Genomic DNA, 25,510 nt, shown 5'->3' on the forward strand with positions numbered 1-25,510 from the left:
TCGTATTATCTTTTTTATTTATTGCCGAATAAAATTTAAAGATTATGAACTTAAATTTGAGATATTTGGCCTCATACGTTACCACTAGCTAGGCTAACCCGGATACGGTTAATCATACTACATTTACTTGTAAGATTAATTATAAGCATTTGTCCGTAATTTTTAGTTTAAAATGAAAGTTTAGTTATCCATCATTAAAATGTAATTATATAAAGTTAAGATTCTTAAATTTCTCTAATTATTGTGTTGGCAATTGAATCCTGATAATTTCTGATTGGATCGCCCGTTTATAAATTATATACGTCTACATGTGCAATTAATACTGATAGCTATATGGCTGTGACAATAAATACGGATACGGGGATCACTATGGTGGCAAACTAATGTTGAATATGTTCTTAAATCTAAGGATTTTTTTATTATTATTTTAATTGTGGTTGTTTAGTATAACCCTACAGTATAATAATATACTCCCTAGCAAAATTGGTATTTTTATGGAGTATTTTTTTTGATATAATAAGTTCGCTTTTGTGTATCGTTACATTGAAATTGAATCCACCAATTTCCTTAATTATGTTTGAGTAGATCCGAGGATCCACCATAGGAATGAAATAAAAATCACATATCATGCACTTATGAATAAGATGTCGGTGGTAAATTGTGGAAATAATTTCTTCAATGCCAGTATAAATTTGGTGGAAAAAGAATGTATAATTGTGGATTTATGGTGGATTATAATTTATCCCTCTAGAGGATTCAAACCTTGAATTTATTAAATGGAGGACATGCGTTGAAATTGTACAACTAACTCATGATCTCTTCTAGGGAATTTTACATGTAGTATAATATTTAACCTATAAATCTTATAATTATGTTTTCTGAAAAGTCTAAATCTCTAAAATTGTTTTAATTTCTATATGATTTATAAACCTCAATAATTTTGACATCACTTTCTAATTTATGGAGTAATAACAAATGCATCACAATGTGAGACTGTTTAATAGTACGACTAGATACCATTAAACATTCTCAAAAAAATTCGTAAATGATATTTAACCAACTTAAATGTTTTATAAACATCGTTAACCATCTGATTATTAAAGATTTCGGAAAATTCATCTATTGGACTTGCTAATACAACACCAATTTATATATTCGATCAAAGAAAAGAAAACTGTACATACTCTCTGAAATTGGAGTACTACTCAAACTCACAAATCAAAAGAAATTTGTTCTTATTTTCGTTACTGGTGGTTAAGAAAATTGAGGAGTTTTTCAGAAAAGAATTCTCCCAAATTAAGGAACCATAAATGTGTATAGCAGTGCTAAACGATTCTAACCATCTCCACCGTCTACGTATGGAGCATTAATCAAATCAATTAATATACATGACATCTACCGTCACAGAATTTATGACAAAGTTTAATGGAAAAAAATGAACAGTTTACAGCTATAGAAAAAACGACCACGTTTTAGCAATATAATGAATGAGTATTTGAACTTACCCACAGTTATGAGCTGACAGAATTGACTTGCTCTGACACGTTAATTAGACATTAATTCTGCAATTAATCTTCTAACTACCTTCATCATTAAGCAAAAAATTATTGATCATCAAGTTAACGGTGAGGGTCTTCTAATGATTAATCCCGCCTTCTCCTCTTAACAAACACAGAAGATACAACCAAGTACCTTACCCTCTGTGGTCACTAAAGTTGTCGGTGAAGGACTCCGTTGGGGTGGTGAAGCCCCAGACACCAACTTTTAATCCACAATCTTAGGCGCCAGATAAGTCTTTTTCCTCAAGCTCCCAATTCGATTCCAATCCTTGAAAAGTGATTTTGTTATAAATATTCCAAATTGACCAAACAAAGACATAGCAATAGAGCTCCAAAGTTTTTTTTATCCAATTTCTTAAATAATTTCAAATTTTAATGTTTATGTCATTTATGAAGATATTGAGAGCAGTGCTTATCGACGATACTCATATTCAGCATATAACTTTTTCTAAAATTCATGTGTTTTTTTTCTTTAAAGCTGCCTAATCTATGGATAAACTTGAAACAGGTGTATAATTACTACCATCTTGTTGAACATTATATACGTACCCATGCCTTATTTGATAATACGTACATCTAAACCATAAAGTAGTTGGTAGGCATTGATAACACACATACACAATAAATGCACCCATGATAATGCATAGCCAAGCCATCCCTCTATCCATCTATATAATATAACAACCTCATCTCTCAACTGCATTCATTCATTGAGAGAAGATGTCTCTAGTAACAGACGCGATCAGAGCGGCGGCGTCGGAGATGTACCACGGCGACGATATCTGCCGGGAGAAGTCGAAGCAGCTCCTGACGGAGATGGGGCTGCCGAACGGGCTCCTGCCGCTCAAGGACATCGTGGAAGTCGGGTACGTGAAGGAGACCGGGTTCGTGTGGCTGATTCAGAAGAAGAAGTGCGAGCACCGCTTCGAGAAGATTGGGAAGCCCGTGCAGTACGCCACGGAGGTCACCGCCTACATCCAGCCCAACCGCATCACCAAGCTCACCGGCGTCAAGGCCAAGGAGCTCCTGCTCTGGGTCGTTCTTAGGGAGATCTACGTCGACGTTCCTCCCACCGGCAAGATCACCTTCAAGACCCCCACCGGCCTCTTCCGCACCTATCCTGTCGACGCCTTCCAGCTTCAAGACGACAACAATAACAACAAGAACGAGAACGCGAATGAGAAGGAGAAGGAGAAGAAGCCCGCCGTTGAAATAAAACCCACCGTTGAAGTCAAGGAGGTTTGAATTTGATTAGTGTCACAACTCGAAATATATTGGACTTGTGCTGTTAAAATATGCCTATGCTTTGATTACTTTTATATAACATGAATTCTCGGTTTTCATTTTTATTTGAATGTGTTGGTTTAATTTACGGAGAATATGTTTGTATGGATGTTATGGAAAAATTAACTTATTCTAACCCCTAACAAAGACCAATTACGAAATGTCGAAATTAGTGATCGAATGACTCAAATTATGCCACGTGGGATTTCGAATATAAATCACTCTTCTATATGAGTAGTTAGTAAATACTACTACGTCAAATCTTTCGAACATTGACATATTTTCATCCTCCATATCTTCCAAATTAAAAGCTATGGATGTGTGATTTATTATAATATAACTTATTTGTTATTTTAACAGTTTGAATTTTGAATCATGTTGACGAGGTTAAGATCAACAACCTTAACAGTTTGAATTTTGAATCATGTTGACGAGGTTAAGATCAACAACCTTCATTAATTCCTGTTGCTTTACTTTTTGTTCCGTTTTTAAATTTTGGACAATATTATCCAGGTAGTTTCTCTTTCAAACTTCTAATCATCAAGTAGTCTATGTCTTGTACATGTTTAATACATATAATAGCAATGTAGTCATATTATATAATACTCCCTCAATCCCATAAAAATAAAATCTTGAAGAAGGCATGAATTTTAATATGATCGGTAAAATAAGTTAGAAATAGAAAGTGCTCAATTCAGAATTTCCGTATATATAGTTCCCTCTTCATATTTGAATCCTCCCTCCGCAATCCCTTCCCCTCTTCCCATTTCTTGAATCCATTTTCTTTTTACTACTTTTCTTCTAATTCGGATTAACTAAATCGCCTCTCCCCAACATTCCCATTAATCTTCCCCACAACTCAAATTGCTGTTTCCGTCGAAAGAAATGACCACCATTTTCAAATTCAAGAACATGAAGCCATGTTCCAGAATCCTGTCGCCCTCCAAGAACGCGGGCGTCCCTCTCCCCAAATCCTCCAATTTCTCATCCAACCCTAATCACTTCTCCGCTTCCCGATTTCGCACCATTCTTGGTCGGACCCAGAAGCGGAATTCTGCATTGTCTTCGACATGGGGCCAATCGAGAATCTTCTCCAGCTCCTGCTGTTTCAATCCCAGCAAGAGGGCGAGGACCCATCTCGCGGTGGCGCCGCATTTGAGGAATTTCTCGGCGCCGGTGGAGAAATGCGATCGGATTTACTTGAAGGGAGGCATCAATGTGAAGCCTCCGCCGGGGGATGAGGGGGTTGAAGAGGGCGGGGAGAATGTGCGGAAGAATGAGTGCTCGAGGTTGGCGGGGAAGGAGGAGACTGATGTGGAGAAGGAGGCGTGGAGGCTGCTGAGGAACGCTATTGTCACGTATTGCGGGAGCCCCGTGGGCACTGTGGCCGCAAATGATCCCAATGATAAGACGCCGCTTAACTACGATCAGGTGTTTATACGTGATTTTGTCCCTTCTGCCTTTGCGTTTTTGCTCAAGGGTGAGGGAGAGATCGTCAAGAACTTCTTGCTTCACACTCTGCAGCTGCAGGTAATCAACTCTTTGCTTTTATTGTATCGTTTTGTGATAATCTATGATGAATCATTGGGACTTACTATATACAGAAAGATGGATTGTAGTTAAAGTAGCTAATCTTTTACTAGTTTGACTTGATCAATTATGTATGAGCCTCTTGATATAAGAAAGTTCCTTATCTTTCCTGGTTTTGTAGAATAATTGATTAATCATTGATGTGGCTACTTGATTGACGTTCCTTCGTTTTCTTATATTACCTCGTTGTTTGAAGAGTTGGGAGAAAACGGTGGACTGCTATAGTCCTGGACAAGGACTGATGCCAGCAAGTTTTAAAGTTAGATCTGTTGCCGTAGATGATGATAAGTTTGAGGAAGTTCTTGATCCAGATTTCGGGGAGTCAGCTATTGGACGTGTTGCTCCTGTAGATTCTGGTATGCAAGTTGTTTCTTTATTAGCTACATGTCACTGCATTGGAATTCTGTTCTTTTTCTTCTCCGTTTACTTTTTCCCCTTGCATTTGTTTGACTAAATTTAATGGCTTCGTGTTTTATATTTCTGTGATGTTGCAACTGTGTCTAATTTATCTAGGACTCTGGTGGATTATCTTACTACGAGCTTATGGGAAGCTCACCGGGGACTACTCGTTGCAGGAAAGAGTGGATGTCCAGACAGGGATAAAACTTGTTATAAACCTCTGTTTGTCTGATGGATTTGATATGTTTCCTTCTTTGCTTGTTACTGATGGTTCCTGTATGATAGATCGACGGATGGGTATTCATGGTCATCCATTAGAGATTCAAGTAAGTTTGTTATGGGATTCTTAATTTTTTTTTGGAAGTTTAAGAATGATGAGTTTACTCGTCGATTGCAGGTCAACTTTATGCAAGTACCATGAATGATTCATTTTTATTTTGTTTTTCAGTCGTTATTTTACTCAGCTCTCCGGTGCTCTCGTGAGATGCTTGAAGTAGAGGAGGGATCCAAGAATTTGGTGAAGGCCATCAACAATAGACTGAGTGCATTGTCGTTTCACATCAGGGAGTATTACTGGGTTGATCTGAAGAAAATTAATGAGATCTATCGTTATAAGACTGAGGAGTACTCGACTGAAGCCATTAACAAGTTTAATATCTACCCCGATCAAATTCCTCATTGGTTAATGCATTGGATTCCTGAGACGGGTGGTTATCTCATTGGCAACCTGCAGCCGGCTCATATGGATTTTAGGTTCTTCACCCTCGGAAATCTCTGGTCTATCATTTCATCTCTGGGTACTCCAAAACAGAATGAGGCTGTACTGAATCTGATCGAAGCCAAATGGGACGATCTTATTGGTCAAATGCCACTTAAAGTGTGTTACCCTGCTGTCGAGTCAGAAGAGTGGCGAATTATCACTGGAAGCGATCCCAAGAATACGTAAGATCCCTTAACTACATTACCATAAATTGCTTTCATGTAGATGTAGTTTTGTAGTATATATATCTTATAAAATCTGAGTGATTATTGCAGACCTTGGTCATATCATAATGGTGGATCCTGGCCAACACTTCTATGGCAGGTAAGAATATCTTTTATAAAAATAACAGATCATTTGATGCTTAAAATGTGTGTATTGTGGTCTAATTGATGAATTGATTTGTTTACTCAGTTTACGCTGGCGTGCATGAAGATGCGTAGGACGGATTTGGCGAAGAAGGCTCTGGGAATAGTTGAGAAACGGCTTCCTCTGGATGGGTGGCCTGAATACTACGACACAAAGAACGGGAAGTTCATAGGGAAGCAGGCGCGGTTGTACCAGACATGGTCTATTGCAGGATACCTGACATCGAAGATGCTGATGGAGAAGCCCGATGCGGCTGCCCTTTTGCTGTGGGAGGAAGACTACGATATTCTCGAAAACTGTGTTTGTGCTGTGAGCAACTCCAACCGGAAGAATTGCTCGCGCATGCTTGCCAAGTCTCAGATCCTGGTCTGATCTATTCTACTTTGGATCAAGAAAACACCATACATATATACATATTACATATGATAGTGTTAGTAGTGTTGTTTTTTTACTTTTGTGAAATGCTAGAGAAGCCAAATGTTGTATACTAATATAGCCAGGAAAATAGGAGAGCCCCATTGATTTTGTAATAGTGGCGTGGCCTATTAGTGTTGCGTTGATGCAACACATTTAGATAGAGAGGAGAAGATTAAATTCATATATGAATTTTAAGTCACATTTCTCTTTTTTGTTCATCTCATTAGTACTTGTTTTGATGGTGATACGCCTCCATTTCATAATTAAATAATGTTACAAGTATTACTCCATTTTGAAGTTGATTTGCAAGTAAGAGTAAGACCACACCAATTGATAGTACTAAAATTTAGGGAAAAAGTTTGTGGCAAGCAGTGAGTGTGTGATAGAGGGATTCACTATTATTATTAATTAAATTTTAACTAATAGTATTTCTTTATAAAATAATAGTAAAAACTTTATATGTATAAAATAAAATTTGGTTTGTTAATTTTCTATTATTGGACTTTATTTCTTTAATTTTGTGTTTTTTTATTATAACTTAAAATATAAATTTATGTATGTAAGTTTTTAATTATATTTTGTAATATAACTACTCCTATAAAAATTAGAAAATATTTTGAGAAGCAAATATATTCTTTTAGGCTGGGTTGAGTGAGTTATTGATGGTAGTAGTAGTAATTAGTAGGTTGTGGGTTGAAAAACAAATGAAGAAATGACATCAAGAAAGCTAGTCCATCATCTGAATCCCAGATTCCCCAACTTTCTCCCTCTCTCCTCATCAACCCATTTCAGCTCACCGTTTGCCCCCAAACCCCCTGCAGTTCTGGCCACAAATATCATCAAGTCATACCTGGAGGCGGGCCTCGTCAATGACGCCCGCATCCTGTTCGACGAAATGCCTGACCGAGACGTGGTGGCTTGGTCCGCCATGATCAGCGGCTACACCTCCTGCAACCGCCCCGCCGATGCTTGGGCCGCCTTCCGCGACATGCTTCCTGAAGTCCGCCCCAACGAGTTCACCTTCTCCAGCGTACTCAAGGCCTGCAAGACCATGAATTCTCTCCCCCGTGGCGCCATGGCCCACGCGCTCGCCCTCCGGCATGGCTTCCTCGGGAGCATCTACGTTGCCAACGCACTCATGGACATGTACGCTTCGTGCTGCGATGATATGGACAGAGCCCGCACTGCGTTTGAGGAGATTGGTGTTAAGAACTCGGTCACGTGGACTACTCTGATCGCTGGCTATACGCATATGGGAGACGGCCATGGCGGTCTTGATGTTTTTAGGAGAATGTTGTTGGTATGCACTCATCTCCATACGTGATCGTTCATTCCTTCGTTTGTAAATTCTTGCTATTAGCTCTCTTGTATATGTGTGTTTGCTGGCTGCAGGAGGAGGTTGAATTGAATCCGTTCAATGTTTCTATTGCTATTAGGGCTTGCACTTCGATTGGATCGCAGGCCTTTGGGAAGCAGATACATTCTACAGTGTTCAAACATGGATTCGAAACGAATATCCCTGTGATGAACTCTGTTCTAGACATGTACTGCCGGTGTAATGGTCTGAGTGATGCAGATCAATGCTTTGGTGAGATGGTAGAAAGAGATATAATCACATGGAACACCATGATTGCAGGGTACGAGAAGTCGGATCCGTACAAGGCCCTGGACCTCTACTCGAGCTTGATGCTCGAAGGCCTCGTGCCAAACTGTTTCACATTCACCTCTGTCATAGCTGCAGTAGCTAACATTCCAATCTTGGGGCTTGGAGAGCAGGTTCGTGGTGGGGTCGTGAGAAGAGGCCTTGAAGACGACATGGGGGTGGCCAATGCCTTGATCGACATGTATGCCAAATGCGGTAGCATTGTGAGCTCATGCAAGATTTTCAAGGCGATGCGTTACAAGAATGTTGTGTCTTGGACCTCTATGATGATCGGATATGGCAGCCACGGGCATGGGAAGGAAGCTGTTGCGTTGTTCAACAAGATGGTTGAGTCCGGAGTCAGACCTGATCGGATTTTGTTTGTTGCTGTTTTGAACGCTTGCAGCCACACGGGGCTTGTTGACGAGGGCCTGGAGTACTTCAAAGCAATGGTGTACAGTTACAACATAACTCCGGACCAGGAGATCTATGGGTGTGTCGTGGATTTGCTTGGTCGTGCTGGGCGGCTTCAGGAAGCATACAAGCTGATAGAAGCCATGCCGTTTATGCCGGATGAATCCGTTTGGGGGGCGTTTCTTGGAGCCTGCAAAGCACATAAGCTTGCAGAGCTGGGGAGCAAAGCTGCAAGAAGGGTGTTGGATTTGAGGCCTGGTGTTTCCGGGACGTATTTGGCGCTGTCTAGCTTATATGCCTCTAACGGGAAGTGGGGGGATTTTGCGAGAATGAGAAAATTATTGAAAGGGATGGGGAGCAAGAAAGAGGCGGGGATGAGCTGGATCGAGGTGAAGAATCAGATCTGTAGTTTTGTTGCAGGAGATAAGATGGGATCCCATATCGATTGGGTTTACGAAGCTGTAGATACGGTGGGACTGCATATAAAAGATGCTCAATACAGTCCTGATTTGCAATGCTTAGAAGATGATTTGGAGTGAAGGAGCTGATAATCATTGGGAAGCAAGTGAATTCGAGGCCGTGTCTATAAAAGCTCGGACTCGTACAGGCACTGGTGAAGACTCATTCTTTCATTCATTTATTTATTTGTTCAAGTGATGCCCAGAAATGAAGAAATCTTAGCATGAGATTTGGGATCACACCACTAATGACTGAGTCCATCTACAGAGTTATGTTGTATGTTGTAAATGTGCCATGGTTTCCTGCGAAGCAGGTGCATATTTTGAATTGTTATGCTCACTTTTTGAGCAAAGAAATTGATACAATGACACATTATGATTTATGTAATTATTCCAAAAAAAGTTGAGATTGTGCTACACTTGGTGAAGAATAATTCAGAGGGAAATTGATACAATAACACACTACTTCTAAATAGATGCTACACCCAAATTATGATGAGCATTAAAGCATAAATACATGTAACCTCGACTCGGTGGCCAGGCTCTTGTTCACTGCACAGCCTCATATCTTCATGTTGTGTCATAATCTTGGCCGATCCCAGCAATCTTCGTGCAGTAGACATCAACCGGGCCTTTCAGTTTCAAACTAAGAACGCGCTCCAACTATTCGGTCAGCTCGGAGAATGCTCCTTAAATCATAATCAATCCCTGCGTTTGGCATCACGCCATATAGGCATCTGCTACCAATAATCGTTGCAGGAACAAGAACCACAGTTGAAATGGTGGAATCTGTGCCGATCCCTCACCACAATCTCACGATCAAAAGCTTTGGACACCAACTTTGCTGCCTCGTGACAGTCACTGCAGATTCTCAAATTCTTAACTATTCTTATCGGTGCAGGAGCATTCGTTGCAAACAGGCCAAAGGCAATTGCCAGCTTCTCGCTATGTCTAAACAGATTTGTTTCCTTCTCTTCTTCATCAATATCAAGCAGAACCTCATCCGTGCCCGGTGCATAACCTAGGCTCCTCAATCTCCTAACCATTTCAGCCAACATTGCCTCAATTTCCTTAATCCTGGGGTGTGATTTGTCCCCAGCCATGAATTCATGCACAACACCACCGGCTTCGATTATACTGCAACCTGGGGTTTTAACCACACCTTGCCGCACCATGATGTCTCTTATCTCCTCCACGTTCTCCCAGTTCCCTTTAGAGGCATAAATATTCGACAACAATACATGAAACCCATCGTGCTCAGGCTGAAGCTCGATAAGTTTCCTTCCTAATCTCTCTCCCATTTCCTTGTCACCGTGTTTCTTGCAAGCTCCAAGCAGAGCGCCCCAAGTAGCAACATCGGCTGGCATAGGCATCGTGTCAATAACTTCCTCCGCTTCTTTCAGAAACCCCGCTCTCCCAAGAAGATCTACCAAGCATCCATAGTGTTTAATGCCAGGTTCAATGTCATAATCTTTCACCATCGAATCAAAATACTCCCGGCCCTTCTCTACCAGACCTATATGCCGGCAAGCACCAAGAACAGCCACGAAAGTTATCTCATTTGGCACCATTCCACATCTTTTCATCTCCTCAAACCTCTCAAGCGACCTTTCTACTTGCCCGTTCATTGCCAGGCCGAGGATCAGAGCATTCCAAGAAGAAACTCCCTTTTCGTCCATCCCATCGAAAACCTCCATTGCATCCTCAACACTTCCACATTTCATGTACATGTTAATAAGAGTTGTGCCAAGAATAATTTTCACCTTCATCCCATTCTTCCGTATGTAAGCATGAGCCCACTTGCCTTGGTCGAGGGCAGCAAGCTGAGCGCACGCTGAAACCACACTCACGAGAGTGGTCTCATCAGGCTTAACACCTTGATGCAGCATCTCGTGGAATAACGCCAACGTCTCAGAGAAGTTACCATGTTGGGCATTGCCTGATATCATTGAACTCCACGATACAACATCCTTCTCAGGCATCCTATCGAACAAATCTCTAGCCTTCTCGACCAATCCACATTTAACGTAGCCAGATATCATAGAATTCCAAGATATCAAGTCCAAAACACAACCAGCTTTGAACAACTTCTCCGCTGCTGAGACATCCTCACATTTCGAATACATGTGAATTAAAGCATTCTGTAAATTTATATAAGATTCAAAACCAACTTTTGCGACCAAACCATGAACTGATTCCCCCATTCTCACACTCGCCAAATGCGAACAAGCTGAAAGCACAGACACGATGACTACCTCATCAACATTAATTCCTTTTCTACACATTGTCAAGAACATATCTAAGGCCTCTTTATACATCAGATTCTGCTCATAACAAGAAATCATAGCAGTCCAAGATACCACATCCTTCTTGTCCATCTCCTCAAGCAATTGACGCGCCTCATTCAACCTACCACTCCTCCCCAACAACACTATCATAGAGTTTGATGCAATAATGTTTTGCTCAGGCATTCGAGCATACAGCACCTTCGCATTGTCAACACTCCCCACTAAAACATATCCAGCCAATAATGAATTCCAGGAAACCAAATCCAAAACAGGACTTTCATCGAACACCTTTCGGGCATCACCAACCTGCCCGCACACGCTATACACGTTTATCAAATTATTTACAACGTAAACATCGCCACAGAAACCCATCTTGACGACATGATCGTGCACCTCTCTCCCCTCGAATTCAGAGAAACGGAGAGAGCAGGCCTGAATCAAGATGGGGTAGGTATAGTTGTCCATGAACATATAACCATTCTTTAACATTGATTTGTACAGAAAGATTGCATCTTTTGCTCTGTTCCGTTGGACAAAAGCTTTCAGCATTGTATTCCAAATGAACCCATTTGAGTTGTCAATTTTGGCGAAGATTTTGTGAGAATGATCAAGTGGAATAAACGATGAGTCGGTGGAAAACTTGAGAATTCTGCTAGCAGCATAAGTGTCTTTAATAAGACCAGAGCAGATGGTTTGACATAAAATCTGATTAAAGAGGCGAGGAGTAGGGCATTGAGAGAAAAAAGTCTCCAATTCCGAGCAAGTAATTGTAGTTCTTGAAGTGGATTTCTGGTTTAGGGATGATCTAATTGCTGAAAATGAAGTTAGCTTTGCAGAACTCATAAGAAAGATATCGCTGCACAAAGGCTTTTTTCAGGAAAGAGAGAGAGACGCGAGAAAGAGAGAGATCAGGTTTAAATCTCGCGCCATAATCCCAAAGGTTTAAAAGTTTCAATCAAATGAGTATGAATTTTGATTCTATGTTTTTCTGCAGATTCGCTGAACTGCTGTATGACTATAGCCCAATAAGGGCCCCTATTCAGTATCGCAGCCTTATAAAGCCCATTAAGCGGCCTTATACAGTAATAGATTTAAAGACTAAAATTTAAAATTGACCCTCTTTGTCGAATATTTTTTTAACACACATTAATTGTTAAAAATTAATGGTCAGTTGCTTTATGACATGATCTCAAACAATAAGTTTTGATCCATGATTTATTGTAAAAAATTAAGAATCAGAGCAAGAGCTAACGTATTTCACAATGGACCAAAATATATTATCGATTTTTCAATGTGTGAATTCTATGTTTGTGTGTGTTCAATTTAGAGGGGCCAACAACGCCGATGATGGTGGTGTGCGCTGGTGGATAGTGAAGGAGCAAATGATAGCGTGGTGGCCGAAGAGATAGAGAGGGAAGGACAACGACAGAAAAGGAGAAAATGAAAACGATGTCATTTCAAGCCTAACAATACGACATCGCTCACCCACTGGAGAATCTTGATGGTAGTTTGACGAAAGATCGGATGATTTGACACAAGGTGGTAGTTTGAACTGAACTGCAATATTATCAATTGACTTCCCAGGATCATTGCGAATTCCAACCAAAACACTTATACGACATGTCCCTGAATCTGAGGTGAATTGTGGCTTCACATATATTGGAGTACTCTTCAACTTCTTTACCCTAAAAGATAACATGTATTTAAACTACGGTAAAGAAGATGTATTGATATGCATGAGCACAATGAAACTGCACAAACCTGTAAATTGTCCATCAGGTGGCACAAAGGATAAAATCTGGTTAGCTTCCCATGGCCGAGTCTAACACAAGGGTGAAATCTCAGATCGTTAAAAATCGAAGGGTTTGCAAACGACAGAGTGAGATCCGGGAGACCTGATAAATTTGAATTTACTTGAACTTCACCATATATCTCGCATTTCACCAGATTCCCATCTCTAAGCAGAAGCCTGATGAGAAGGGGCGACAAATCAGAACATGATAAGCTATACAGATAAAATACATTTGCCAATTGCTTGGGATGTCTAAACCAAGAACTACCAGAAAACTTAATTTTGAATTATGTTTGTCATTTTAGTCTTTTTGATGATTCTAGCTAGTTTTTTATGAAACAACCATTGCAATAGTTGCTTTGTAATAGCAGATGAAAAGATGAAGATTCCATATCCACAAATACCAGGCATTTGAATCTGGATTTAGTCCTTTCGTTATATCATCGATGAATACCCATCTATGAAATACCGGACTGCCAGAGGAAAGTTGAGCAGAGCAGTGTAGAAAGAGAGAGAGGAAAACTGAAAAACCAGAAAGAACAAAACTGAAGAGCACAAACATGTGATGTTAGACCATGAGATGGAGCAGAGTTTTTAAGTAATAAAATGTCAGAAATCAATAAAAGAGAGGTAAATGCAAGACAAGTTTCTATGTTTATCCAAGCACCTGTTTACAGTGGCATCCATTTCTTCCACAAGATCAACATAAACTTCATTTGTGGCGTGCTTAAGGTAACTTCATTTGTGGCGTGCTTAAGGTCTGTCTTTCTCCATGGAACACAAGCAGTTGCCCCGGGAAGTGTATTGCTCACATTGGACGTGCTACCAGTGACAACACTCAGAACCTTACAAACAATGTTTGGAGGAGCTATCATTTCCCTTATGATATTAGGTTCTGTAGTTAGAGGGAAGCCATTGTCTATCATCTCATCTAGCAGTTGCATAGCATTTATTTGCGTCAGCTTTGGATTCTACAATAGCTAAGAAGTATATGAAACTAATTATAAAAGATTAAGAATTGAAGATAAATTCTTGACTTATTGTGCCTTGTATCATAATTATAATCCTTAAACCTGGCATAATACTAGGATAAGAAATAAGAATGAAGTGTATGGTAGGATTCACGCCAAATAAAAAACAAGTAATTGACATAACACGCTGGATTGGTATCAAGGAAATAAAGGGCTGACAATGGATTATCATTTTTACGAAAAATATAACCAGCTGGCAAAATCATACTACCTCCGTCCCTTTAAAATGAGAACTATTTCCTTATAAGTCAATCCTTGAAAATTATGAACTTTCTAATTTTGGAATAGTTAAAAAACCATTACGCCTACACATCATTTTATTTACAACTTATATCATTACACTATACATTAAAACCCATGTCGAACCAAATGTTCATACATTTCAGGGACGGAGGGAGTAGTAAATAGATACCTCATAAACAATAACAAAGTTATCCTTAATCACATCTTCATTCAAGCCATCCAAATAATTTGAAAGAACATCAGCGACCCTGCAAAGGAACTAGAAATCAAACTGTCAAGTGTTAAATAAGTAATTACAGCTGCTCAGTCTATATTTAACTCCATAAAATATCATATGGTGTGGTGGTATGGAAAAGAAAAGAAATAAAAAAATCATTAAGAACGTTAAAAGCAGAAACACTGGCATTTTATTGTTTTGACATACGTGTTCTGTTTCTACAGTGCATGCTTGCATACGTGAAACGTGAATACATTCTCAATATCAACATCTTTTATACTAATGATATATATCACATTCGAAACTGTCTGTGGCAAGATCGGCATCAAACAACTATGCTATCACTGTTATAATCGATAAATAATAACAAAATGCACACATTGTCATATGTAAAATAAACTCTCTTGTTGCATCAGTGATTCTAGTACTCCCCCGTCCCATAAAATAGGGACATTTGGGACGGCACGGGAATTAATGAATAATTGGTAAAGTAAGAATGATGCGGAGAAGGGTAGTTAAAATAGTGTTAGTGAAGAGCGGGAACCACATTATTATTAGTGTTTAATGGTGGGCCCTAGTGGTATGAGTTGTAAATAAATTGCTATACATGAGCAATGAGTTGAGGAGAACTTTCCATAAATGAAAATGGATTTTTTTTTATGGGACGGACGGAAAAGGAAAGTGTCTCTATTTTTATGGGACAGAGGGAGTATCATTCTTTATGATGGTTGTAGCATGTATAAAAGGTTAAGTTCATTTTTTATGGAATATGAGTATCAAAGAAGAAACTATGCAGACAGAGTGGCATAAAAATACAGAGCAATCATCCAAGCTATCCAACTACTGATTTCACATGATGAATTCTGTGGCTACATTGAGATTATCAATATACGCTTTCTATGGGCTTCATGAAATATATGGGCTTCCTAACAAATTTTTTCATATATTCGTTCGGCCTAAGCCATGCATTTGCTATTCAAGCTAAAAAAAGATAGTGAAGTTTTTACAGGTGAGGTATCCTTTCTCAATTGCCTACACATTAATTTTTTAACCTTCTCTATGAAGACTGCCTGAGTCACAGTCATTGTAGCCTTGTTCATTCATAAATTCTCAAAGCATCTGTAGACAAACACTGAAAGTCTTAACACTTCTTGAAGAAGAAATATTGCTTCCATTTTTTTGAGTAGTATATAGTTGATTGCTGATAGGTCTCAATAGAGGAGCAAGCAAAACAAACAGTTCAAAAAATTGCACCTCAAATCAGGAATGCAGATAGTTTCTGCCTACAATTACATCTGCTCATCTCTTCTATTATGTCAAAACAAAATAACACGTCGGCAACTCATTAATACTTCAAGGACTTTACATTGAAAATCCACAGTTCACTTTGGAGAGCTGAAAGCGATCTATAGTTAAATAAAAGGACTAGGACTGACGTTACCCACCTCAATTGCCATCAAAGGTGGCATCTCAACTTGGGTGCACGCCAAGAAGGTGATCCCCTCACGAACCACTTGAAACAGGTAATGGTTGGGTGAAGCAATAACAGGTACAAGCTATTTTATCACAAGGGAAAGAAAATCATACACAAAAATGCCAAATACTCAAATAGGCATCAAAAATCTAAAAAATAATTGATATCCGTGCAGAATCGAATCGAATCGAATCACAATTATAGTGGCTGGGGATACCTTCAAAGATTCACCTTGAGTAAGTATTTGGTCCCAAAACCAATCACATATGGTGCGGTCAACCCGGTGACCAGTAAGCTGTTTCTCAAGCAACACTTCCCTGAAATTTCAGATCATTTCTGAATTGTCAGCCCATTCTCTTTTTCCATTCCGTAAATTCAATTACTGAAGAAAATTCCCATTCCGAAATCCAAGCATTCCTATTTGAAGCACAACTGATGTACAATCTGTCTTCACTGCACAAACAGCTAGAGCTAATCCAAATCCTAGAACAGCCTATCTTACCCAGTTGCAACAGAAATTGTATCCAAGAATTTATGTTTTGGTCCCATCAACAATTTATCAAAGCTGAAAATATCCAGGTCTAGTTAATATGTAAACCCTTAAATACAGTAAATTTCAACAATTTATTACTACTATTCAATCTAATAACCTTTTCAACAATTTATTTCTGCTAGCAGGTAATGATTTTCAATTCTGCCAGCTGAATATGTAAAACCTTAAATCTGAATATACCATGGATAGAAATTTACATTTAACACCAACAATTTCTTGACACATATCATGAAAATAGTTGGGGTGGGGATTTGAGATCATACCCGGAATCTAATAGAAGAAATATACACTGCAACATGTTTACTCGATTTTGTTCCCAAATTTTGTAGAGCCTTCTCTGTTCCAATCCATTTTAACTCTAATCCTCAAATTATTTTCTTTTTTCCACGTGTGTGGAATAAATATAAATAATAAAATGACATGATTGATATGAAAATTAAATTGGATTGTTTATTAAACAAATCAAATTACTGAATTAGGTACGAGCATTCGAGTTACTCCTACTTATGAATCTATTGAACAATTATAGTTATATTTGGTGAAATTTTGAATAAAATATTATAATTATATTTGACCTCCATTAAAAACGTTATTGACTGGAAGTAGTATATAAAGAAAGAAGTAGGGGGTTATTTTGAGATATCACATAATACTGGGGTCAATCCACGATTACCAAAAACTCGAAATTCAGCACTCAATAACCAAGATGGGAATGGAGATGAGTATTTCTGAGTTTGTATAACTGGAATAAACTTAATAAGCAGACGCCCATCAATCACACCATAGAAAATTGTCCCAAGGGTCGGAATTCAAGGAGATCTTGCAATCGTAAAACTCAAAAGCATGGATCTTAATCAAGTAAGTTGATTTCTTCACCATTGTGCACTCGTTTTTCAATTCTTCAATTATTATGTCAAAATTTCCCTTGTCGGGACATGGATGATGAATCTTTACGACTAATTATACCCATTATAATGTAGCATGGATCGGTAAATTTAACTTATTTTTAAGCTGCATTTGTTGTTCGCGGCAAGTTTCACCCCTGCCATGGCAAGATCACCAATCCAAGGGTTTCATTTGGTTGATTTCAGAGGGTTTCAGTTCTGATACTTTGATGCATTGGAAATCATCATGGTGTGTGGGTCTCGAATCGGTGAAATGGCTGATTGACTTGGAAATACAAAGCGATCTTCATTTTTTTTGTTAGTTATTGGTCTTTACATCAGTTATTGATTTTGGGTTCTAAAACCTATATCATGAGCTCTGCTTGAAAAAATCTGTTCATTGATTTGGGAGGCTTCAGATGTCATGCAAAGCTATATTAACAGATTTATAGGAAATTTAGTTTATTCCTTCCCCATCTCTGTTTGAAAAAATGACCCATTGAGCTCTAGTATGATGGGTTTACAGTTGTTAATTGCCAGCAATCAGCATTATGTCATAGGTATATTTCTCTTTGAAACTCACATTAGCTAGAGTCATCTTAAGAAACCTAACAAAATACGTAACTTGTTTTTCTACTTCGCTGATCTTTAGGTAGCTTAACTAACTGAATCCAATGTCCACGACTCCCCTAATCTCTGTTAAGTAATAGAGATTCATTTTGAAGTGCTTTTGTATTCTAATACTTTTTTTTGCTTCATGAGTTGGAGCCTAAAGTTTTTAAAATCTTCTACGTAACCTTCAACTGTTTTTGTGTCTTATAGGTGAAGAAGCATGATGTTTATAAATTAATTTGTATTCAGATTTACAATAGCTCATAGATTCCTGTCTGATTGAGTGCATCTGTGTGTACCTCATTTATCTTTCTCTGTTGATAATCGTGGGGGTGGATGATATGTTGGAGCCATGTAACCATGTTGAAGATTCAGTGGTTAAGTGTTTTTAGATACACTGTGGTTATTCAAGAAAGGATAGTGAAATTTGTCCATTTGTGTGAGGTTCAGTTTTGAAATGTTACTCTTAGGCAATAATGTTTCATTTTTTTTCATTCATTCACAACCAGATGACCAATAAGTCGATAACACAATAAAAAATGACATATTCAACACAAAAAATTAAAATAAGTAAATGTGGAGACTGAAGAGTTCAATTTTTAAATAGTTTTATAACTTTTGGGTATACTAGTGGTTACTTATTGATTCTTTCTCATCTAATCTAATGTAAACATCAATATAACAAACCATGAATCCCTCACTTGAACCCACCTAATCATTGATGGCACCCTCTAAAGTTTCTTTTACAGCTTAACTTCTACAAAGTACAAATTACTAGTTGAGAAACTCCCTAGGCTTCTTTGATTGAACAACTGTATGTCCAGTATCACCTTAAAACTGCATCTTCTTACCCAAAATTTCTTAAAATCAGTCAGATTTGTCCTCACTCCACTGTGCTGGATTGCTTTATACTAAAATACAATGCCCTTGTTTTTCTGTGACAGGTTGTTGAGTTTAATTAGTCAATTTACTAGTGAACAGGGAAAATATTACTCCATCTTTCTAGTTAATGTCACATTGCCACTGAAGGAATATTGAAACTTAAGCTTGTTGTCCAATATCAATTACTTATCTTAACATTTGCTGAGAATATATGGAATCCTTAATTTCATTATCTTATTTGTCTTTGTGGAATGTGAATTAATCGATTCTTGTCTTTCTATGCTCCCTACAATCATATTTTGTATTGTTATTTAAACTGCATTTTCTTCAAGAATCTCTTATGTCAATTGTATTCCTTCTAATTTAGTGAAATAAGACCTACTTATATTCCATTATATCTTGACTGAAAAATGCTATGGTAGCCTTTAAAATGCTTTGCATATCTATAGTTCCTTTTGCATCCTAAAAGTGAAGGGTTTGGAATTTGTTAGGATGTTGTGATGTACCCTTTTGTTTTCATGTGTAAGTTCATCAATTTCTACAATTTGTTGATTTCAAATTCCACAATTAGTACATTGAACTATAGGGCGGACAGAAATTGTTGTCGATCTAAATGGAAAGTTTAATATGTTCCACTATGAACATCATGATTTCATGAATTTAGATAAAAATGTACAGATGAAAATATTTTTTTTATCTACTCCACACTTGTATTCTTTCCACCCTAGAGGAATACAAGAATATGTGGGAGAGAAAGAGTGGAGAAAAGTGCCAGAGAGGCAGAGAACTAATTTCTGTCTCTTTTTTTTCTCTGCAGCCTCAAGGGGAGAATTATGCTCATCCACAAATATGCTTCTTCCATGTGCTTTTCAAGGTTTATTGCGTTTTACCTATCTGACTTTTCAGTTTTGTCATTGTCTTGTGTTTTGCTTTTGAATTTGTCAATATTCTAACGCCACGAAAGTGATATCTTTCTAGGGGGCTGCCTTGGCATTTTATATTCTTTCAGCTCTATTTGTGAATAATTTTGTCATCATATTCGTGATCACCGTACTTCTAGCTGCACTTGATTTTTGGGTTGTCAAGAATGTAAGTGGACGCATCTTAGTGGGCCTCAGGTGGTGGAATGAAATCAATGACGATGGTGAGAGTGTGTGGAAATTTGAATGCCTTGACCAAGAGGTGAGGATATATTGCCACTTCAATGCATCTTATCTGTTCTACTCTGCCATAACCATGTTTACTCATCATTTTCATTTTATTCAGTCAATGGCTCGGATGAACAAGAAGGATTCATGGCTGTTCTGGTGGACCTTATACCTTACGGTAAATAAATAATCTTGAGTTAAGATACCATGCGGATATTATATTTAGTTCAATTGGAAAGGAAAGGATAATGGTAGATAGATGATGTTCAAAAGGTTAGGCAAATGAGAAGTTGCATATGAATGATGGCGTGTGTAACTGTTGAATTATCAATTCTTTCACAGCAATCATATAGGAGTATTATATTTTTTGCATGTGAAGCCTTCTCCATTTGATGCATCAGATCTTCCTTGAGCTATTTATTTTTTCTAATTAATTAATTAATTAATTTTTTTTCTCGGCAGGCGGTTGTATGGATCTTTTTTGCCATATTCTCTCTGATTAGGTTCCAAGCTGATTATCTCCTTGTTGTTGGCGTGTGCTTGACGCTTAGCATTGCTAATATCATCGGCTTCACTAAATGTCGGAAAGGTTCGTCTACTATGGATATCTATCTCAAGTGTCAGATTTTACAATTCCACTTAAGTCCTCAACTGTTTTTACTTGTTTTTCTGTATTGATGCTCATACGCTCCTGCTTAGTGCATAAATTATTTGACTGCTGCTGCTGGTTTTCTGTAGTGATACTCATACTTATTGTTGAATGCTGTTACTTATTACACAACACATCATTTTGGTTGTAGCCTCTTGGATTCTGTTTTCTACTATAGTGAATTATTCATGCAAATTAGAGTCCTCACTTTTAACCTAGGAAGTAAAAATAGTCATCTGATTATTTTCATCCTTGATGTAACTGTATGTGGTTCAATTTTTCTTCCAGATGCTAAGAAGCAGCTTCAGGCATTTGCTTCCCAGACCATTGCTTCTCGCTTCCAATCCACCATTCAGTCAGTATTTAGTGTTGTTTGAGTTGCTTAACTCATAGAGAGGAACACGCTCAAGCTGCTGTTTAGCAGATTTTATTATCCTATCGTGTAAATAAACATTTAGAAGAGTTGCTCATATACATTCATGTAAACAGAAGAAGGTGCATGTCTATGTGCCATTTTTTGATATCTAAAGGTGTTGTAATACGTAAAAAAATCATTATTTGTTAGGATTTCATTTGTTCTCATTGTGTGTGATTACTGAATGTGGTATAATTTTCATGAATTTTTTAATGATCATCGATATAAAGGATCGAGAGGATATTTGATTAAAGATGCATCAAGTAAGCAAGATGCTTTTAATAAATTTTGTGGGATTGGTGGAATTATGCTAAGGTATTCGTCTAAATTTCATATTCAGTTCAGAACAAAAAAATATTTATTCAATGTTTTGATGAAATTAAACTTAGGGACAAAATTGTCTAAACACATTAGCAACCCAGTGGCCAGTGTAAAGGTTTCGATGTATAAGGAAAATATGGATACAATGAAGGTTGTGGTGAGAGTGTGGCCTTGTCTTATCAGTTATCCCTATTGTAAGAATCACACACTCTCAAATGATAACCCCATAAAATGTTTATGTCCCATTTCAGTCTTTCTCTCAACGAACTAACTGATCACGGTGGTGGTGGTGGTGGTGGTTGATATTCATTATGGCAAGTCTGGTGGTGGTGCAGCACAGACAACCGTCTTCGACCGTCCTCTCGTCTTCTCTCTCCGACTTCAACGGCGCCAGGCTTACTTCTTCAGTCCAGGTATTCTCACAACACAAATGTGCAGAAAATCAGCAAAATACACTTTACTACTATTACAATCTTGTACTTGAATTCCATACAACTGTCTTGGCTTTTGAAGCAAATGATGCCTCAACTCAATGCAAGTAAATTAGTATAATGATCATACACGAAGCCTCAAATCTTTTTTAGTATGCAATCTAATCAAGATTTTGGTGCAGTTGAGGAGGAAAGTATGGCAGCCGAAAGGAGCATTACGCGTTAGTGCATCGAGTGCCAAGAAAATCCTTATAATGGGAGGCACTCGATTCATCGGCATATTCTTGTCCAGACTCCTCGTCAAAGAAGGCCACCAGGTTCACTCATTCTCCCCTGCTTCTGATTCTGTGTTGATGTTTTTCATTGCCTTTGAATGCCCGAAACACCGAATGGCAGGTCACACTATTCACTAGAGGGAAAGCTCCAATTACTCAACAATTGCCTGGTGAATCTGAGGCTGAATTCTCTGATTTCTCCTCCAAGGTATGCTAGCTTCCACCTGATACGAACGCACCGGATAATAAACGTTTCTTCAATTTTTGTGGTACGTGTAGATCTTACACTTGAAGGGAGACAGACAAGACTTTGATTTTGTCAAGACCAGTCTTGCAGCAGAAGGGTTTGATGTTGTATATGATATCAACGGTGTGTGTCGATCAATATCTCTCTTAACTTGTTTCATTTTCGTGTTGTAAAAAAGTCTCCCCTCACATTACTTGGCATTGTGGAATAGGGCGTGAAGCAGTTGAAGTTGAACCTATACTTGATGCTCTGCCAAATCTTGAACAGTTTGGATCTTTACCTCTTTGATTATTTTCCACAGTTCTATTGCTTTCTATTTCTGAGTTGTGTGTGTTTTTACAGGTACATTTACTGCTCTTCAGCAGGAGTTTACCTCAAAACTGATTATCCTCCACATTATGAGGTCAGTATTTATCTTGTTTAGAATCAAAATCTGCTTATCGAGTGTCTCAGTCACTTGCATACATATATCGGCATCTGATCTTCAATGCTTCATTGAAGGTCGATGCAGTTGATCCGAAGAGCAGACACAAGGGCAAGCTCGAGACAGAGAGCTTGCTAGCATCAAGAGGTGTGAACTGGACTTCTATAAGGCCAGTCTACATCTACGGGCCGTTGAACTACAACCCGGTTGAGGAATGGTTCTTCCACCGGCTGAAAGAAGGCCGACCCATCCCCGTCCCCAACTCAGGCATACAGATCACACAGCTTGGTCATGTCAAGGTATCTCACTCAAAACACCATCTCCACTACTACTCAAAAACCAACTTCATTCTCTTGTATCCAAACTTTCAGGACCTCGCCACTGCCTTCATCAAGGTGCTTGGCAATCCGAAAGCAAGCAAGGAAGTGTTCAACATCTCTGGAGATAAATATGTCACCTTTGATGGTCTAGCAAGAGCATGTGCTAAGGTATTAAATCCTCATAAAATGCACTACCCAAAAAAGAGTCGCAACCTTCAGCTTATAACAGCGTACTAAACACATAAATTGACAGGCTGGTGGCTTCCCTGAGCCCGAGATTGTTCACTACAACCCCAAAGAGTTCGATTTTGGCAAGAAGAAGGCGTTCCCTTTCCGAGACCAGGTACTGGAACGAGCATCACATACCTGTTTATACTACCAGTATTTTTGCATTGCAAAGATTGCTAAGATGTTGTGTTTGAATGCAGCATTTCTTCGCCTCGATTGACAAGGCAAAGAGCTTACTGGAATGGATGCCGGAGTTTGATCTTGTGGCAGGCCTTACAGACTCTTACAACCTGGACTTTGGCAGAGGCACATTCAGGAAAGCAGCTGATTTCTCAACTGATGACATTATCCTGGGCAAGTCCCTTGTTACTCAGTCCTAGAACAATACTCTTGTTGTTATTGTACAATCATTAATCAAACGAAATTTTGTTTTTATTGCACAATCAAAAGTAATGCTAGCTCCTAATGGTTGTTAACAAAGGTCCTCACATCACGAACAAGAAATTGAAACTCAGGCAATTCTTGAAAAGAATAGAAACCATGAAAGGCATTTGGATAGTCAACCAACTCTACTTGCTTCCCACACTTAGTGAGCCACTGAGCATAACTTCTCCGGCGATCTTGCAACAAATCAGCCCCTCCAACGCCCTCGGAAACTCCACGCTCTCCAACTCACCGCCGGCGATCACGTTCGCCGCCGCATTGTCCCGGTCAGCCCCCACCGGCAGGAACATCTTCCACATCCTCTCCGCCGTCAGCATGGGCCCACTCGCCAGCCTCACCTCCGACTCCGTCCGCTCCTCCCCTCCAAAGAAGGGCTGCACCGCCACCACCCCAGCGAGCCTCACCTTATCCAGCGCGTGGCCTTCACGCGCCGCCCTGACCGCCACGTGGTGCGCTATATTCCCGCCGGCGCTGTCTCCCGCCAAGAAGCAGCGTTGCAAGTCGCCGTTGAGCGGTGCGAAGCGGTCGTTGATGAAGCGGAGGGCGTCGTGGTATTGGGAGGGGCACTTGTGCTCGGGGGCGAGGCGGTAGTTGACGGAGGCGGGGATGGCAGCGGCGAGGGAGAGGCAGAGGTCGTGGCAGGGCTAGAAGTCGGGGGAGAAGCTGCAGAAGCCGCCGTCGTGGAAGAAGACGAGGAAGGGGATTTTTTGGGAGGAGGAGGGGGTGAAGAGGCGGAACCAGAGGTCGCGGGAGGGGTCGGAGAAGGAGACGGTGGCGGAGGGGGAGGGGGGGATTTTGGGGTCGAGGAGGCTGAGGAGGCGGCGGTTTACGGTGCCGTCGGAGCGGAAGCAGCGGCTGATCAGGAATGAGCTGATGAAGAGTTTGAGCCTCGTCATCAACGGGAAACTAGTTTTGTTGTCGTCGCCCTCGCGAGACAATTCTACTTTTGTTATAGAGAATTAATGGAATTCCATTTTAATGAAGGAGATTAGATTTATTCCGGATGGGGGAGTGACGCACAAGGGTTATGCGTCGTTATTATTGAACGACGCACAACCCTTATGCGTCGTTGGTTAACGACGCATAATCGTTATGCGTCGTTTAAAGACGCATAAGTATTATGCGTCTTACCCTAATGACGCATAACCCTTATGCGTCACACTGGTAAGCATTCCCGCCTATCACCCGGGTGACCCGGGTTCGATCCCCGGCAACGGCGCATTTTTACTATTATTATTACTATTGCAGCAAGGACTTTTGGAAATTATTTTATAATAAGCATTATTTTATTTTCTTATAACATAAAGACTTGGATTATGTAATTAATAGTATATAATATTATGCCCATGTATTCTATATAAGCGTAATCTATAAGTGAATAAAGTTTTGATTTTTATATTATTATACAATTAACGGCATAAACAATAGTAATTTTTAAGATATTCGAAAATAAACTTAATATATAAAATAAAATAAACAGCGGTCATAGATAATAGAAGTATAAATTAATTTGTCAATGTACATGTATTCGTTTTGGGGGACCAATTAGATTGGGCATTTATTCTTAACTTCTTTAATTAAGTCTTTTATAAGAGTAATATCTATTTGCCAAAAACAAATGTTTAGAATAACTCATTTTTATCAAATACTTATCACTTAAAAAAATGCGTCGTTGCCGGGGATCGAACCCGGGTCACCCAGGTGATAGGCGGGAATGCTTACCAGTGTGACGCATAAGGG

General features: G+C 39.1%; 7 protein-coding genes and 1 pseudogene across 14 annotated transcripts; 5 read left to right on the plus strand and 3 right to left on the minus strand.

Moving 5' to 3' along the window:
• The first annotated feature begins 2,085 nt into the window (after positions 1–2,085).
• LOC121809250 lies at positions 2,086–2,908 on the plus strand. Its single transcript, XM_042209777.1, has one exon. It carries the CDS (start codon positions 2,280–2,282, stop codon positions 2,802–2,804), a length of 525 nt encoding a protein of 174 aa, XP_042065711.1. The 5' UTR covers positions 2,086–2,279; the 3' UTR covers positions 2,805–2,908.
• A 146-nt stretch (positions 2,909–3,054) lies between these two features.
• LOC121809248 (alkaline/neutral invertase A, mitochondrial-like) lies at positions 3,055–6,596 on the plus strand. Its single transcript, XM_042209776.1, has 6 exons — positions 3,055–4,373; positions 4,630–4,789; positions 4,947–5,158; positions 5,281–5,774; positions 5,868–5,916; positions 6,007–6,596. The coding sequence occupies exons 1-6, from the start codon at positions 3,729–3,731 to the stop codon at positions 6,331–6,333; spliced, it is 1,887 nt and encodes a 628-aa protein (XP_042065710.1). The 5' UTR covers positions 3,055–3,728; the 3' UTR covers positions 6,334–6,596.
• A 354-nt stretch (positions 6,597–6,950) lies between these two features.
• On the plus strand, positions 6,951–9,274 carry LOC121807807 (putative pentatricopeptide repeat-containing protein At1g56570). Its single transcript, XM_042208139.1, has 2 exons — positions 6,951–7,678; positions 7,771–9,274. The coding sequence occupies exons 1-2, from the start codon at positions 7,091–7,093 to the stop codon at positions 8,971–8,973; spliced, it is 1,791 nt and encodes a 596-aa protein (XP_042064073.1). The 5' UTR covers positions 6,951–7,090; the 3' UTR covers positions 8,974–9,274.
• Positions 9,266–13,652, minus strand: LOC121807806 (pentatricopeptide repeat-containing protein At3g62890-like). 4 transcript variants are annotated; one of them, XM_042208134.1, is made up of 4 exons: positions 13,640–13,652; positions 13,377–13,494; positions 12,942–13,149; positions 9,266–12,865 (listed from the first exon to the last, which is right to left on the minus strand). In XM_042208134.1, exon 4 carries the CDS (start codon positions 12,021–12,023, stop codon positions 9,633–9,635), a length of 2,391 nt encoding a protein of 796 aa, XP_042064068.1. In that variant the 5' UTR covers positions 12,024–12,865; positions 12,942–13,149; positions 13,377–13,494; positions 13,640–13,652; the 3' UTR covers positions 9,266–9,632. The 4 variants fall into 4 exon arrangements, with proteins under 4 accessions (XP_042064068.1, XP_042064070.1, XP_042064071.1 ...); XM_042208136.1 differs by having other exon boundaries at positions 12,942–13,002; positions 13,076–13,149; positions 13,377–13,641; XM_042208137.1 differs by having other exon boundaries at positions 13,076–13,149; positions 13,377–13,641.
• Positions 13,653–13,763: 111 nt separating this feature from the next.
• LOC121807808 (AP-3 complex subunit mu-like) lies at positions 13,764–16,956 on the minus strand. Of its 5 annotated transcripts, none has more exons than XR_006052045.1 (5): positions 16,754–16,956; positions 16,155–16,254; positions 15,909–16,019; positions 14,416–14,494; positions 13,764–13,817 (listed from the first exon to the last, which is right to left on the minus strand). XR_006052045.1 is itself a non-coding variant. In XM_042208141.1 (5 exons), the coding sequence occupies exons 1-5, from the start codon at positions 16,786–16,788 to the stop codon at positions 13,895–13,897; spliced, it is 345 nt and encodes a 114-aa protein (XP_042064075.1). In that variant the 5' UTR covers positions 16,789–16,955; the 3' UTR covers positions 13,767–13,894. The 5 variants fall into 5 exon arrangements, 3 of the variants coding, with proteins under 3 accessions (XP_042064075.1, XP_042064076.1, XP_042064074.1); XM_042208141.1 differs by having other exon boundaries at positions 13,767–13,903; positions 14,416–14,505; positions 16,754–16,955; XR_006052046.1 differs by lacking the exon at positions 13,764–13,817 and adding an exon at positions 13,841–13,903.
• A 237-nt stretch (positions 16,957–17,193) lies between these two features.
• On the plus strand, positions 17,194–21,247 carry LOC121809609 (Golgi apparatus membrane protein-like protein ECHIDNA). The gene is made up of 6 exons (XM_042210330.1): positions 17,194–17,348; positions 19,686–19,742; positions 19,847–20,050; positions 20,135–20,194; positions 20,479–20,605; positions 20,954–21,247. Exons 1-6 carry the CDS (start codon positions 17,334–17,336, stop codon positions 21,040–21,042), a joined length of 552 nt encoding a protein of 183 aa, XP_042066264.1. The 5' UTR covers positions 17,194–17,333; the 3' UTR covers positions 21,043–21,247.
• A 344-nt stretch (positions 21,248–21,591) lies between these two features.
• LOC121809607 (chloroplast stem-loop binding protein of 41 kDa b, chloroplastic-like) lies at positions 21,592–23,761 on the plus strand. Its single transcript, XM_042210329.1, has 10 exons — positions 21,592–21,814; positions 22,015–22,149; positions 22,229–22,315; positions 22,387–22,477; positions 22,566–22,620; positions 22,697–22,757; positions 22,856–23,077; positions 23,150–23,266; positions 23,352–23,441; positions 23,527–23,761. Exons 1-10 carry the CDS (start codon positions 21,713–21,715, stop codon positions 23,704–23,706), a joined length of 1,140 nt encoding a protein of 379 aa, XP_042066263.1. The 5' UTR covers positions 21,592–21,712; the 3' UTR covers positions 23,707–23,761.
• Positions 23,737–24,764, minus strand: LOC121809608 (annotated as a pseudogene).
• Between the last annotated feature and the right edge of the window lie 746 nt (positions 24,765–25,510).

Source organism: Salvia splendens, chromosome 6, assembly GCF_004379255.2.
Source record: "Salvia splendens isolate huo1 chromosome 6, SspV2, whole genome shotgun sequence".
NCBI lineage: Eukaryota > Viridiplantae > Streptophyta > Magnoliopsida > Lamiales > Lamiaceae > Salvia > Salvia splendens.

What these genes read in the sequence shown, in the direction of transcription:
- LOC121809250 (XM_042209777.1), top strand. Translation starts at nt 2,280, where the DNA reads ATGTCTCTAGTAACAGACGCGATCAGAGCGGCGGCGTCGGAGATGTAC.
- LOC121809248 (XM_042209776.1), top strand. Translation starts at nt 3,729, where the DNA reads ATGACCACCATTTTCAAATTCAAGAACATGAAGCCATGTTCCAGAATC. An exon ending in TGTTGCTCCTGTAGATTCTG is followed by an intron (nt 4,790 to 4,946) that starts GTATGCAAGTTG and finishes TAATTTATCTAG; the next exon opens with GACTCTGGTGGATTATCTTA. An exon ending in GTCATCCATTAGAGATTCAA is followed by an intron (nt 5,159 to 5,280) that starts GTAAGTTTGTTA and finishes TTTGTTTTTCAG; the next exon opens with TCGTTATTTTACTCAGCTCT.
- LOC121807807 (XM_042208139.1), top strand. Translation starts at nt 7,091, where the DNA reads ATGACATCAAGAAAGCTAGTCCATCATCTGAATCCCAGATTCCCCAAC. An exon ending in TTTTTAGGAGAATGTTGTTG is followed by an intron (nt 7,679 to 7,770) that starts GTATGCACTCAT and finishes TGCTGGCTGCAG; the next exon opens with GAGGAGGTTGAATTGAATCC.
- LOC121807806 (XM_042208134.1), bottom strand. Translation starts at nt 12,023, where the DNA reads ATGAGTTCTGCAAAGCTAACTTCATTTTCAGCAATTAGATCATCCCTA.
- LOC121807808 (XM_042208140.1), bottom strand. Translation starts at nt 16,788, where the DNA reads ATGTTGCAGTGTATATTTCTTCTATTAGATTCCGG. An exon ending in TTTCTTCTATTAGATTCCGG is followed by an intron (nt 16,255 to 16,753) that starts GTATGATCTCAA and finishes CTGAAATTTCAG; the next exon opens with GGAAGTGTTGCTTGAGAAAC. An exon ending in CACCTTTGATGGCAATTGAG is followed by an intron (nt 14,506 to 15,908) that starts GTGGGTAACGTC and finishes TTTGATTTCTAG; the next exon opens with TTCCTTTGCAGGGTCGCTGA.
- LOC121809609 (XM_042210330.1), top strand. An exon ending in TTGAATGCCTTGACCAAGAG is followed by an intron (nt 20,051 to 20,134) that starts GTGAGGATATAT and finishes CATTTTATTCAG; the next exon opens with TCAATGGCTCGGATGAACAA. An exon ending in CTTCACTAAATGTCGGAAAG is followed by an intron (nt 20,606 to 20,953) that starts GTTCGTCTACTA and finishes TTTTTCTTCCAG; the next exon opens with ATGCTAAGAAGCAGCTTCAG.
- LOC121809607 (XM_042210329.1), top strand. Translation starts at nt 21,713, where the DNA reads ATGGCAAGTCTGGTGGTGGTGCAGCACAGACAACCGTCTTCGACCGTC. An exon ending in TCGTCAAAGAAGGCCACCAG is followed by an intron (nt 22,150 to 22,228) that starts GTTCACTCATTC and finishes ACCGAATGGCAG; the next exon opens with GTCACACTATTCACTAGAGG. An exon ending in CACAGCTTGGTCATGTCAAG is followed by an intron (nt 23,078 to 23,149) that starts GTATCTCACTCA and finishes CCAAACTTTCAG; the next exon opens with GACCTCGCCACTGCCTTCAT.